This window comes from Anthonomus grandis, chromosome 10 (genome assembly GCF_022605725.1).
Source record: "Anthonomus grandis grandis chromosome 10, icAntGran1.3, whole genome shotgun sequence".
Classification (NCBI taxonomy): domain Eukaryota; kingdom Metazoa; phylum Arthropoda; class Insecta; order Coleoptera; family Curculionidae; genus Anthonomus; species Anthonomus grandis.
The window spans coordinates 20,706,877-20,721,331 of record NC_065555.1 but is presented as its reverse complement, the minus strand read 5'-3'; the positions used below and the strand labels follow the sequence as shown (position 1 = coordinate 20,721,331).

Below are 14,455 nucleotides of genomic sequence, written 5' to 3'. Positions count from 1 at the left end.
ATTGCGACAGAATTTCATTAAGCACTGCAGGTCATTGTACTTGGCTAGTGTTATAGGCAGTAGTCCTGCAAATAGATAAAACTTTCCTAACATTGGAAAATAATATTATGTGTATACTTAGGTACCTTTGTATAATTGGCCTGGTAATTCGAACAAATTGTTTGGTAAATTATTGATAAATTTTTTCTTCGGTTCAATCAAAACAGCCGAGTCCCACATACTATTCCATGTTGATCGATGGTAGACAAGCCTGGGATGATCTTTAACGACTTTTAGTTCACGTATGGGCTGGATCTTCATTGGACACTTATTTTTGTAAAGTGTAGAAAAATGTGTAGTCCAGCATTTAAAAAAATTGAAAGTGATTTCCCTAACATCAAAAGGATTTGGTTTAACTCGTGCAGCTCTGAAAAATTCAGCCCATTCATTTGGAAGTTCCACACGCGACTTTTGCTGAACTAGTCCAAAATCCTTATCGCATTCCATAAATGAATGTCCTCTAATGGGAAAACTGATCTTGATTTCATCAAACCTTTTTTGCACATGCACTGCAAGTGATGGAGGTAACGGATAACTGTGTAATTCTTATTCTTATGTCCCCCACATGGGTCGCAAAATATATCGAGGACTCGAACACTAATAGGTAGAAAATTGTAAACAAAATGATGCAACATCGAACATACATAGTCAGAGCCTTTTCGACCGTTTGTTTCAGGATAAGTATAGAAAATACTTTGACTAGTCGACAAATCATAAATATTAAAAGAGAATACAGATAACTCTCTCTTATAATAAACATCATTTGTGCTGATGTTGAGCACTGGCAGATTTTTAGCAAAATCCATGCATATTACTTCTTTGTTTTCATTTACCCGACTAGATAATTTTGCAGCCTTTTTTCTTGAATAAAACACTGCAGCTTTATGCTTGTGAACTAGATTTTCCTGTTGGAGGGTAGTGCTTTTGTGATCTAGTTGTTTTTTTTTCTATGGCATTTTCTGACACATTCGTCACAGATACTGCACGTATCCGACGTTGGGTAACCAAATGAAATGTTGAAGTCTCGTGAGAAAATAGATCTATATGTTTCATATGACACACAATATTTTTGATCTGTAATGGTATTTTTGTACATATTGTACATTTTTCTGATATTTAAATCTTCGGGCAGGTAGGTTTTTGAAGAATCCCTTAGGCTGTAATGGCTTTGTTGTCCTTTGAAAGAACTAATATGATTGACTACTAGATCTGTAGCTTCCTGTTTCAGCTTGAGAGGCCTATTTAAGTGTTTTCCTCGTTTATCAACTGGGGCGCTACTAATCATTTTTAAAGATTTCTGGAGAATTTCAAGCTTTTTTTTGGTTATACCATGTAAGGAAAGAAAAACCTTAAAACAAACTGGTACTTCTGTTGTCTCACCATCTAAAGAGATTCTGACAAAATAAGCAAATCAACTCTCATGTAATCTTGCGACCTCTTCTGCGTTATATGGACGTCGCTTTTGTACAGGATAGACACTTATAAGTCCACACAAATAGATGTTTTGCTCATCCACGGATTTTAATAAATTAATCTCACTTATTATCTTTTGTCTTGCACTAAGTGGAACTTTATCAAAACACTTGAGACATTTACATTGGCAGTCGCTTCCTGTCACGTGGCTTTGTAGGTTAAGTTTTTTAGAAACATCGGTTAGTTTCTTTTTCGGTTAGTAACTTTTTCTCTTTTTTCCCTGAACTGGCATAACAACAAAGTCTTCACTGTCAGTGACACTTGGATTCATTTTATACTGTTCATTAGCACTACAATATTAAAATACGACTTGTCACTTATATTTCCACTAGTTTGACGAACAATAAATAAACACCAGAACCGGTAAACACAATCAGAAAATAAAAGTAACTGCAGTCAAGAGAGCCTTCTGACAGTTCCTGAATAACGTGCATTTGTGACGTTCCCCCTTCTTCTTCTGCATGTGGCGCGCGGACTCTCCTCCTTTTTAGCCAGTACAGCTTAATTTAAATTGTCGATATCTGGCGACTCTTCCCTTTTTTCCCCTGTATAATGTTACTAGGTGATACTTCTGTCTATTAAAAGTTGAACGGACTGCACAGCTCAAAATGAGCAAAAAGTGACATTCCCCCTTTTTAGCCTGTACCCTTCATATTTTAAAATATAAACGACAATGTCAAGAAAATTAGTTAGTCTAAGCTTAGTAAAGGAGGGATCAGAAAGAGTAAGATTTCTATTTAAGAAAATATGTTTTAAAAAAATGCAGTGGGAATTTAATCTTATAATTTGTCTATAATAATAGCATTTAAGTCGAAGTAAAGTCGACAATAAGACCCTATAGTAAGGGAAACTCCCAATTTATCGCTGAGGTACACGTTTTATCTAACTTTTCAAGAGTCATAGCAATATTAAATTTATGTAAGTCCAATTTAATAAGGCAAGCTTTCAAAATAAATGTGTTTTGAGCACCCGAAACTACAATAGCTCTAAAAGATTGCCAATTTTGGAAAATATCTTTAATTTTGACGACTACTGTACCCAGTAGAATTTTTTTGGTTATTCATCATCATCTCAAACTTATTGACTTATGAACAAGAGGATGTAGAAGCAGGGGTATTCAGAGGTAAAGGGTATTTAATTTTCATCAATTTATTGAGTATTAGTATCCGGAAAATATAAAAGATGTAGTGATCACGATAACAATAGCGATACCATTTTTTAGAAGTGCTATTGCTAAGTAATTTATACAAGCATGCTGCTTTTTGATACTATCATATTTTTTACCGATGATTTTGTTTTTTTTTTTACACCGCTGTGCATTATTTTAAAACAAAAGCTTAAGAGACTCATATTTGGGGATTTCCTTAGCCTTAGTCTTTCCTTGCCCTGTTCCTTATTGCTCGTAGGCACGTTTAGTACTAAAATCTAATTTATTAAGCATCATAGAGCACAAAATAACATCCCAACCATCGGCAATTTCATGACCTTTAATGCCGCGATATCTTTGGTAAATGTATCAATCAGATTTCGCATTTTCTGTGGCAACTTTAGGGCTGTTTTTAAAATAACCTTCCAATGATTATAAGCACGTAATCGTCTATCGCTCGATTATTGTAGAGTAGGGATTTGAATAATTTTCATAAAGTAGAGGTATACCGCTTAGACAAGAAAGTAATAAATTAAATTTTTTTATAGTAGAAATAGTTCTATTGTTACGCACCATAATGTTAAAACATAATCTTAACCTCTTGAGATTTTTTAAATAAGAGCTTTGTCTCTAGCAATTTACGTATCAAAATTAGTTGGAGCCATTTTAGTATAGAAGTAAATTAGGCAAAGAGAACATCTAATTTAGTTTCAAAATAGAATACTAAGTTAAATGAGGGAAAAACAAATGGAAAACTAAATATTTGTTATATTCAAAAAAATACAATGAGAAAAATAACAAAGGCCAATTTGGTCAAGGAACAGGTTTTTGGTAGTGTATAAAAATACTCTAGAAATAAACCCTTTAAAAAGCAATTACTTTTATTTATTTAAATAAATTTAAAAGTAAGAATTTAGCAAAATAAAAAATTAAGCAGCAGAATAGTATTTTGGTAATAGTAATACCTTAAATTTTCAGTAATTGGCTAAAATTAGCAGCAATATATAATAAAAAATTATTATATATATATATTATTAATATATTATAAAAAATTTCGATTTAAGAAATTCTATAAAAATATATATACATATATACAGTGTGGCCCAAATTGGGTGTACATGTATGGGTATCTTGGAAACTATAAGAGATAGAAAATTAGTTAAATAGGGAAAGTTGTAGGCCATTTAGTTACCAATTAAGTGCCGCTTTCAGAACGATTTTATCTTTTTCGGATTTTGAAATATTTGGAAAAAATCAAAAAGTTGCATTATGGAAAAAGGGCTGTATTTTTTTTATTTCAACGTATTTTTAAAATCTGTAAAAACATTATTAGGACAACTTTTTAAGGACAACGCATACCTGAATTCAGTTTTTGTTTTCGACGTTTCGGTTCTGAGTTTCCATCCTCAACTTCTTTTTTTCTTATGGCGGCCATTTTGTTTTTTTGCTGAATTAAAAAGATCTTTTTCTTCTCTTTAAAATGATGTATAACACTTTATGAAAATATTTTGTGTTTAAGTCAAAAAATTAGATAGTTTATTTTTCGCTGAGTTGGCCATGACTTTTATTGGCATTTTGTCATACACACAATTTTTATTAACTTACTAACTTGCTAACTTATACTTTTACGTAATTTCTGACTAAAACAATTAACTACTTGTAACAATAATATTACATTAAACTATTCAAAATGACGGCCATTTTTGTTAAAACATTTTTCACATTTCTTTAAAACACTTCTAGTTACCTTGCGCAGAGTGTTTCTATTTATATTATTTAAGACATTCCGAACCCTATCTTCTAGTTGTTCGAGTGTCGCAGGAGGTTCAAATTCGTAAATTTCATTTTTAACATATCCCCAAAGATAAAAATCCAGGGGTGTAATATCTGGAGACCTAGCTGGCCAATTTACAGCACCGCGGTTCGCGATAAGTTTATTATTAAAAGCTTGCGTTAACAAGTTTTGAACGTCCCGAGTATTATGTGCGGGACACCCGTCCTGTTGACCACACATCACTCCATATTTGTTCTTCAGGTATTATGGCTCTCACGGCAGGTAATATCTGCTCTTCCAAAAGATTTAAATATCTTTGACCCGTCAGTGTTTGGTTATAAATAAAGGGCCCAATAAGGTGATTATCTAAAAACAATTATAGCATTTTACTTGAAAATTATTTTGTGGAGTGGGTAATTAACTTACCGTACATACCACACCATACATTAAATCCAAATCTTACTTGTAGTCTACGTTCAGCTACTTCATGAGGATTCTCAGTAGCCCAAAAGTGACGATTATGCCTGTTAAATACCCCGCAGTTGCTAAAAAACGTTTCGTCGGTCCAAATAATTTTCCTGCTGAAATTAGGTATTTCTTGACATTGCCTTACAAACCAGTTTGAAAATTCTAATCGTCTTGGGTAGTCTGTATTCCTTAAACCTTGAACGAAAGTAGGCTTATATGGATGATATTTATTTTTTTTAAGGACTCTTTGAATGGTAGTCCTTGGTATATTCATATCAGTTGCAGCTTTTCGGGTCGATGTTTTTGGGTTGGCATTAAAATGATCTAAAATATTTTCATCGCGAGCTTCATTGTCCCTTTGATAATTTTCTGGCGTCAGTATTTCAAAACTTCCATGAGTTCTAAGGTTCATGACAAGCCTAGCGAATAGTCTTGGACCTGGCTGTTGTCTCTCAGCATACAGCAAATACCTAGCGATTGCAAGATTTGCATTTCTATTACATGTAATATAACATTCCAATATGTCAAAGTTTTCTTCTCTGGTATATCGCATGGCTATTTTCGGAAATTAAAAATTTAAACAAAACTCACTAAAGACAAACGAAAACAACTAGATACGAAAAAATTATTTAACACTAACAAGAACAAGAACAAAAAATTAACAAGATAAGAACTACTAAACAAGATAAAAAGTTAAATCAAATAAATAATATTTTGCAAAACTGTCAGTAAATGACGCTAAATCATTAAGCAATAATAATTGTTTATATGACAAATCGCCTCCGTAGTCATGGCCTCCCCACTCATGGCCAACTCCGCGAAAAATTAACTTTGTAACTTTTTGACATAAGAATGAAATATTTTCATAAAGTGTTATACATCATTTTAAAGGGAAAAAAAAGATCTTTTTAATTTAGCAAAAAAACAAAATGGCCGCCATAAGAAAAAAAATAGTTGAGGATGAAATCTCAGAACCGAAACGTCGAAAACAAAAACTGAATTCAGGTAGGTATGCGTTGTCCTTAAAAAGTTGTAATAATGTTTTTACAGATTTTAAAAATACGTTGAAATAAAAAAATACAGCCTTTTTTCAAAAATGCAACCTTTTGATTTTTTCCAAATATTTCAAAATCGGAAAAAGATAAAATCGTTCTGAAAGCGGCACTTAATTGGTAACTAAATGCCCTACAACTTTCCCCATTTAACCAATTTTCTATCTCTTATAGTTTCCAAGATACCCATACATGTACACCCAATTTGGGCCACACTGTATATATAAATATATATATATATATATATATATATCTATATAATTTTATTATTTTATTTATATATTATATATATATATATATATAAATGTAGCAAGTATGTATAGTAGAAAAATTCAATTAATATCGTAATTTAAGATTTTTGCATGTAAAAGTAAGATTGGCTAAACAAAACGAATTTAAAAAAAAATCGTTCTCTCGCTCTAAGCCACTGTATCTTTGCAGTATCTGTCTCGAAGGTCCAAATTTTTTGGGCCTGGTTAGGTTATAACTGAATTAATTAATTAAAATTTTAAAAAACATTACCAAGGCCAGACTATAGCAAATAGGGAGGCTGCTCCAACACAGTGAAATCGAGGAAATTATTCTGATTTAAAGACGCACCCTTAGCGATTACATAACGTAAAATTATATATAATAAAGTAAAAAAAATAAAAGTAGGTACTCGACTTACCCGTAGTGGCGGTTCACAGAATGTGAAACAAAGGAAACACCCCAATTAGCCCTGTTGTATCAAGGAATACACGTGACGCGTCTTATTTTATGCGTATCTTGATGTTACAAAATTAGTTAAATTAGATAAATAGTCGATCGGTACTGTCCACCGGATCCGTCGACAAATTTTGGTTCAAATAGCGTACTCTTCTTGCCCCGGGGACCCGTAAGGTGAAGTAGGACGCAAGGTATACGGCTTGTGAAAAGAGCATAAGAGTGAGAGAGTAAGGAAATAAAAAAAAGAGTCTGTTTCACTGGGCGGATTTTTATATAAAAAATAAGTAGAAGTAAATGGTGTATAAATTATTATAAGAAAATAAAATAAAACTAAATTAATTGTTATGTAGCTTATTAATAATTGAATTTAGAAAAGGAAACTCACAATGAAACTTACATTCTCCTGCCGTTACAGAGTGCCATTTAAAAAAATAGAGACTTGTTAGACTTGTCAGTATAAAGCCATAAATATTAATTGCCGTTGCTTTGATAAAGATTACAAAAACACATAAGGCCAAGTATTTCTAATAATACACTACATAAAAATTATGCCTAAAAGGGTGCAGAAATCATAATAGGAAGAATATTCAAGAAAATTTAGAAAATGTATCTTTTGCTGTTTTTTTTCAATACTATTTTGTTATCTCAAAAGGGCCATGTCCGGTAAAATTTGGTTCACAGTAATTTCCTTCCACCTCACTAGAACATTTCCGTCCTACATTCACGTACCTTTTTACCAATTTAAGTCATTTTTAGTTGAGCATTAAGTCGCGCACATTTTTTTATATTACTATATTACTACCTGAAATATTTAGGTTCATTATATTTTTAAATAAATAAAGCACTTCTCCACAATATATTCGATTGGATTTGGAGTGGATTAATGACGTCCTGCTTAATATTAGCCTATTATCTGCTGGTTATCTAGGTTCTTCTCATTTTTACCATTCTCCATTTTTATATTGGTTGTGACTTCTTCTTTGAGGGCTAATACCCATTTATTACGCATTTGCTTTTTTCAAAATTATTTTCGCGACAATTCACCAAAATGATGTTCCAAAGATGTCTCTAGATTTTATTCCAATATTTTTTTTCTATTAAAACAGTTCATTAATTAACAGAGTAATAAATTATTCAGCTCACTAACACTAATTAAAACTACTTTATAATAATGTGCGACCGAAACAATCTATTAGTCTGTTTAAACTATCTTTTAGAACAGAAATGATGTTGCTTTGCAGCAATTTTTTATTTGAATTTTCGGAGTGACCAATAAATTCACTTGTTTTATTACAAATGTTGCTGAGTTTTGCATAATATTGTGGTAGACTGTGGATTATTTATATAGGTTGAGTATTATGTAAATGTTATTTGGAAAGTTTTCACACATAACAAATTTAACATCAAATCATGACTATCATACAGCAATAGTAACGATATGATGTTGAGAATAACTGGAAATTTTGGAATATAAATGTACACTGTATCCCATCTTGGATGAGATTGCAGGGTATCTCTGTCATTTTTTGGGATATAGCTTTGTCGTATTCGCGACCCTGTATCACTTTTTTGTAAAACTTTTAAAGCCACAAATAGAAATATTCCAACTACTCTTGTTTTTGAAATACAGGGCGAAAACGAAAATGTTAACTTTTCGAGATGTTATTATTTCTCAGTCCCTTAAAAGATTAGATTAAAAAAAAATTAAAACCGCTTATAATAGATATTTTTATATAAAAGTGAGTGGCGTATTTAAATTTTTTTTCAGAATACTGTTTTTAATATTGAACACAAACTTGTTATTTTTTAAATGAAACACCCTGTATATTTTATCGTCAAATTTTTGCTTTTTTTTCTGAATAGATTGATGTATCACAACCTAATCTTTAATAAATTTTACCTTTAAAAATCAGAGAAAAACACACTTGTTTTTTTAATAGTAGGCCATGAATTCTTTCACTCATGCATTTAATTATTACTTTTTTAAAATGCGATGTGATTTAAACCTATTTGTCTAATACTATTTTGAGATATAAACTCAAAATATTACTCTTTAACCTAAACTTAAAGATGTTGAAAACAAAAAAATAAATGCGGTATACATATAACATTAAAAACTGCCAACATTGACATTTTATCTTATACATAAACCACATACAGTTTCAATTCGCCTTAAGGCATTCAAAATTATAAGCTTTTTGTGCCTTTATAACTTTCTGAATGCTTCTTTGGTTGAGGATTAATATGCCGAATTTGTATAAATTTAATTTTTTAAATACTTAAATCCAGTGACCCTATTAAATATGCCGCTGCTGCTTATATGGAATTCGTTAGATGATCAAATTACCTTTTTTGCAAAATCTGGATCTTCATTAGTTTTGGTTAAAAACCAATTAGAAAATTCCAATCGTACAAATAAATCGTCAGGATGCAATTCTCGAACCATATTTACCTAATTACGGTTTAAATTTGCTTTCTTAATTTTTTTTGTAGTTTTGTTTTTAAAACTCCTACCTCTTCCTCTATTTTGCTATAGGAAATTTGGGGTCCTACTTCCACACCCGCTAAAACAATTATTTTGCTAGCTTAATTGTTTTTAACATGAGTTTGCCTAGGTTTTGAATAGCGGCCATAAATTTAAAAGATTGGTTTTTAACCGGAATACCGTAGCTCGAGATGGCTGACGTCTTTCTGGAAACTTAATAAGATCTTTTTTTTTTTGAAATTTGTATCAACATAAAATAAGCCGGTTCTTTACTTGCTTAAATAGAATTGCAACGCTGCTTCCACATTTTCGTTAGAAAATTTTAAAAATTTTATGATATTCATAATCATACTTCTAAAAATTTTGAAATTCCATGTTTCACCGTCAACCATCTATATTGATTTTCATGAATGCAAGAAACAAAAACATTTTTATGCATGTGCAACATGTATGCATGTGTGAAAGAATTCATGACCTACTATTAAAAAAAGAAACATAAATATGGATTTTTCTGATTTTTAGAAGTTAAATTTTTTAAAGATTAGATTTTTTGATGTATCAATGTATTTAGAAAAAATTATTTTAAAAAGATTTTTAAATACGCCACTGACTCTTATGTAAAAATATCTATTATAAGAAGTTTTAATTTTTTTCTATTTTATACAGGGCCTGAGAAATATTAACATGTCGAAAAGTGAACATTTTCGATTTCGCCCTGTATTTCAAGAGCAAAAGTAGGTAGAGTATATCTGTTCGTGGCTTTAAAAGTTTTACAAAAAAGTGATGAGGGTCGCGAAAACCGCAAAAAAAATTAAAAAACCTTAAAAAATGAGAGAGATACCCTGCAATCTCATCCAAAATTGAAAACAGTGTACAATACAAGCATATCCAATACAAATCCAGTTAAATAATAAGATTGATACAATCTGAAGTGAAGAAAGATTGTGATAAAAGATAATAAACTTTATTCGTTTTTAATTTTTTTTTTGATTAAATGAATGATAAATAAATAAATAAATTTGTGTACAAAAACAATAAGCGCATTATTAAGGCAGTATCGTTAAAAACAAAAATCAAGTTAATCATCGGTCTTAAATGAAAAACTACGGCATTTAAGACAAGTTCAAATATAATATTTTATATAATATTAAGTCTATAAAATCATGCTATGTTCTGGGCTCATGATGTAACAGATTTCAAAGATTGCAAAAACATCTAGATTATCTTAGTCTTAAAAAAAAACAAATGTGACTAAAAACTAATTATTGATTGACATATGTGACTAATACAACATAGTTTGCTTAATAATTTTTTTCTAGCATCGATCAATTATAAGCGTCATTTACTGAAGTTCTGTCAATCACCTCCTCACCTCCAGCTAACCTCACTTTAATATGTCAAATGGGAACCCCTATCGTGTGTTACATCATTGTAAGCAGCGTAAAATTCTCTATTCAACGGTACTAAAAAAATTAAATCGGTAAATGTGTAAGCAAATAGTTAGCGAAAATGTCTAGAAATAATGAATATTTTATTTACGCCAAACTTTGGTATTTTAAATGAATACTTTTAGTGTGATACCTACATCATTTTAAAATTCTATTAAAGTTTTTAAAAAAAATAAGTTCTTTCCTTATGAAATTCATATTCTTCATGAACTGATTTTGATAGGAGAATTCAATTTTGTGAAGTGATGTGTCAGCGAATTGACGACGATCCCCATTTATTGAAGAACATTTGCTTCAGTGACGAATCGATCTTTTTTTTAAATGGCCTGGTAAACAGACATAACTGTAGATACTGGGATAATGAAAATCCGCATGTTTTTTGAGAAGGCCATACCCAATATCCCCAAAAATTAATGTTTGGGCAGGAATTTATGGGAATGAAATAATCGGGCCATTTTTTTTTGGAAGACAATTTGACTGGCGAAATTTATTTAAACCTTTTAGAAAATGCAATATACCCTTCCATCATCCAATCTATGGAAAATCAAGTAGATCAACATGGTGCTATATTATTGAATGAAAATAATATACATTTTCAGCAGGATGGAGCTCCCGCGCAATACACTTTGGTAGTTCGAGAGTGGCTTGATGAAAATTTTCGAGAAAAGTGGATTGGCAGACGTGGTGCAATCGAATGGCCTGCGCGGTCTCCGGACCTAACCCCACTAGACTTTTTTCTTTGGGGCTACTTAAAAAGCAAAGTTTATAAAACCCCACCTGAGAGTATTGAGAATTTAAAAAATAGAATATTTCAAGAATGCAGAGAAATTAGCGGGCTTGCCAATGTGCGTAAGGAGTTTGAAAATAGGCTTTTTTATTGTCTTGCTAATAACGGCGCGCATTTTGAACATTTAATAAAATAAATTTGTTAAACTAATTAAATTTGTTTTTCTACCCTACCGATTTACACTTTAATTGCTTCTTGGTCAATCAATTTTATTTTTTTTTAAACCATTGATAGCATAATGAATGCCCTTTAAAATAATGTATCACACCATGGGGTAGCCATTTGACATACCAAAATTTGGCGTAAATAAAATATTCATTATTTATAGACATTTTTGCTAACTATTTGCTTACATATTTACCGATTTCATTTTTTTTTGCTACCGTTGAATAGAGAATTTTACACTCCTTACTATGATGTATCACACGATGGGGGTTCCCATTTGACATATTAAAGTGAGGTTAGCTGGAGGTGAGGAGGTGATTGACAGAACTTCAGTAAATGCATAAGTAAACGTCCCCCTGTATATCTAATTTGTCGTGTTTTTTTTTTAAGAAAGTTATTAAGGGTGGATCGTTTTAAAATAAAAGCACTGTATACGTTAGTATATAGTTCAATTTAACCAGACCGCATAAGGTTCAAATCAATTTGTATTGTTAGGTGTTTCACATGAGTGTTTGCAATTTATAAATCGAGTTAAATATTATATCGAGCATATAATATTTAAATTTAATAATAAACCTACTAATGCATTTTTAGAAAGATGCGTTTGCATGAATCACCCCAAAATTTATAATTAGGTAAATTGCAAAATTTACTTAAATTTATGAATAAATAAATGTTTATGAACACACTTTACCTAGAAGTTTACAAGATACAGGATATCAAAGTTAAAATTTTATTTTTCCGTATTGCTTAAGAAACATTTAAGATTTTGGCATAAAACTCGGTATAGAAAGGTTTTCTAGTATTTTTTTATGGCCAAATGTCTAAAGCACGTCACTTACAGCACGGTATTCGTAAATAATTTATAATAATTTTTTTATGCTACACTGTATACAATAACTGACCAATAAATCTTATTATCTTTTATTTCCGCAACAAAAAAAGTGTTTACTTATTAAAAGTGTTTACAGTTAATAGTTTTAGACCCAATTTTATTTTCAACTGCCTAATTCAAAGACTTCAACATATCAGTCAGCGGCTACTAAAAACTGGTAAGAAATGATTTTTGCCTTATTTTTAGTTAACCTTGAGGTAGTAAAAGCTATTTGGATTTTATGTAGTTTTGCACCAAATATGGGCCGACATAGTAAAGTATGTACGTGTAGTTGAAGTTGAAGAACATATTTTAGTTGTTGAAAATCATACAGTTGGGATAGAGTTGCGTTGGGATCCCAGCTACTTGTGTTTACTTTTATGCTAACTTCTAAAATGCTTCTTTAGCAATAAGGACAAATAGAAATTAAATGTTGACACCCTATATCTCGGAAACTCTCGCAAATTTTTGACTAAGGTATGTTTCACATATTTTGGTCTGTAGTAACTCCACACTGACGCCCTAAAATTATTAGTATAAATCATTTCTATATGTTACCTTTTGTGGTTGTTCCACTAGGCTCTCTAATAACTAAATCATTTCCATCCTCTCGACGCCATTGCACGTATGGTTCTGGGTGACCTCTAGCCTTACAGTTTAGTTTTACAGTACCTCCTTCAGGTACTAAAAGGTCCCCCGAGGTTTCTTCGGTAAAATCTGGTGGTACAGACACATCTAGTAAGCCCACCTGAAAACCAATTATAGATTAGCTTTACTAATTATTTTTAATTTATATTCACTAATATAATTTTCAAATTATTCAATAAACACGATAGATTGTTTATACATCAAATTAACTTTTTTCTATCCTCTTTTATTCTTACATAAAAAATAGTAAAGTGAACATTTATCACATTTTTGCTAAAATTGTATATATATATATATATATATATATATATATATATATATATATATATATATATATATATATATATAACAAAATAACTCTAAATTTTAAACTATGAAACTATCGTTAAAAATAAGGATTTAAAAATGTATACATTTATCCTAGGAGTAAGTAACAGCTTATTATTATCTATAATTATTAATTTGGAAAACGAAGTAAAACCAATCGAGTCTACTGAATTTGCTGGGTCTGACTCCGTGAAAAATGTCTATGGTAATAAAATTATGACGTTATTTTCAAAACAGACTCTTAAATAGTTATCTGCATAAATCGGATATTACCATTCATACAAAGTTTTTGTAAAGTAAATATTCAGCAGAATTCGATAAATAAAAGATTTCTTTTTAGCTTTAACAATTTTTCAGGTAGATGGCAATTATAGTGCATTTGATATCCCAATAACAATAAATTAAAAAGCAGTTATTTAATACTTTTCTTCTTACTTAGAGATGCTAATGCTAACAGAGTTGTGAGTCTCTGAAAAGAGAAGAAAAAAAGTGAAAATTTTCATTGAGTCATTTTCTTACAGGTGCAGCATTATGGATCAGTGCGCTATCTGGGTGAATATACAAATTCTTTCTATGGTTAACAATTATGACCAGCTTGTCAAAATTCATTTAGCAAGAAAAGAAAATATATCGCACTTTTTAAATAAAAATTAAATCATATAGCACGTATTTTTTTTATAATAATATAAAAAAAAATTATTGTCGTCAAACTTTTGTAAGCATTTATAAGCATTTATAAATCGTGAATGAAGTCACATACGCTAATAAAATATTTTTATTTTATTAAACTCGTTTAATAGTTTTATATAAGATTATAAAATCGATTTCAGTCCATAATAAAGCATTTACAAACTTTTTTTATTAATGCTATAATATTGTTTCATTACTAACTTGTAAAACTATATAAATATAATAATAAAATATAAATTTTTCAATTAACACAATTTGTAGTCAGCTGAGATTATTTTGTCACACTCATAAAGATTAATAAAATTAAGTTTATAAGCTCCATACCTTTGTAAAAAGAAAAGAAAAATGGCGAAATTGAAAACAACACCAC

The 14,455-nt window shown here is 30.4% G+C and overlaps 1 protein-coding gene across 1 annotated transcript in view; it reads right to left on the bottom strand.

The window, feature by feature from the left end:
• LOC126741436 (lachesin-like) overlaps positions 1-14,455 on the bottom strand; it is a 270,892-nt gene that overhangs the window by 154,329 nt on the left and 102,108 nt on the right. Inside the window, exon 3 of the mRNA XM_050447841.1 lies at positions 12,979-13,168. Within this exon, the coding sequence (XP_050303798.1) occupies positions 12,979-13,168 (190 nt within the window). The remainder of the gene's footprint in view (positions 1-12,978; positions 13,169-14,455) is intronic.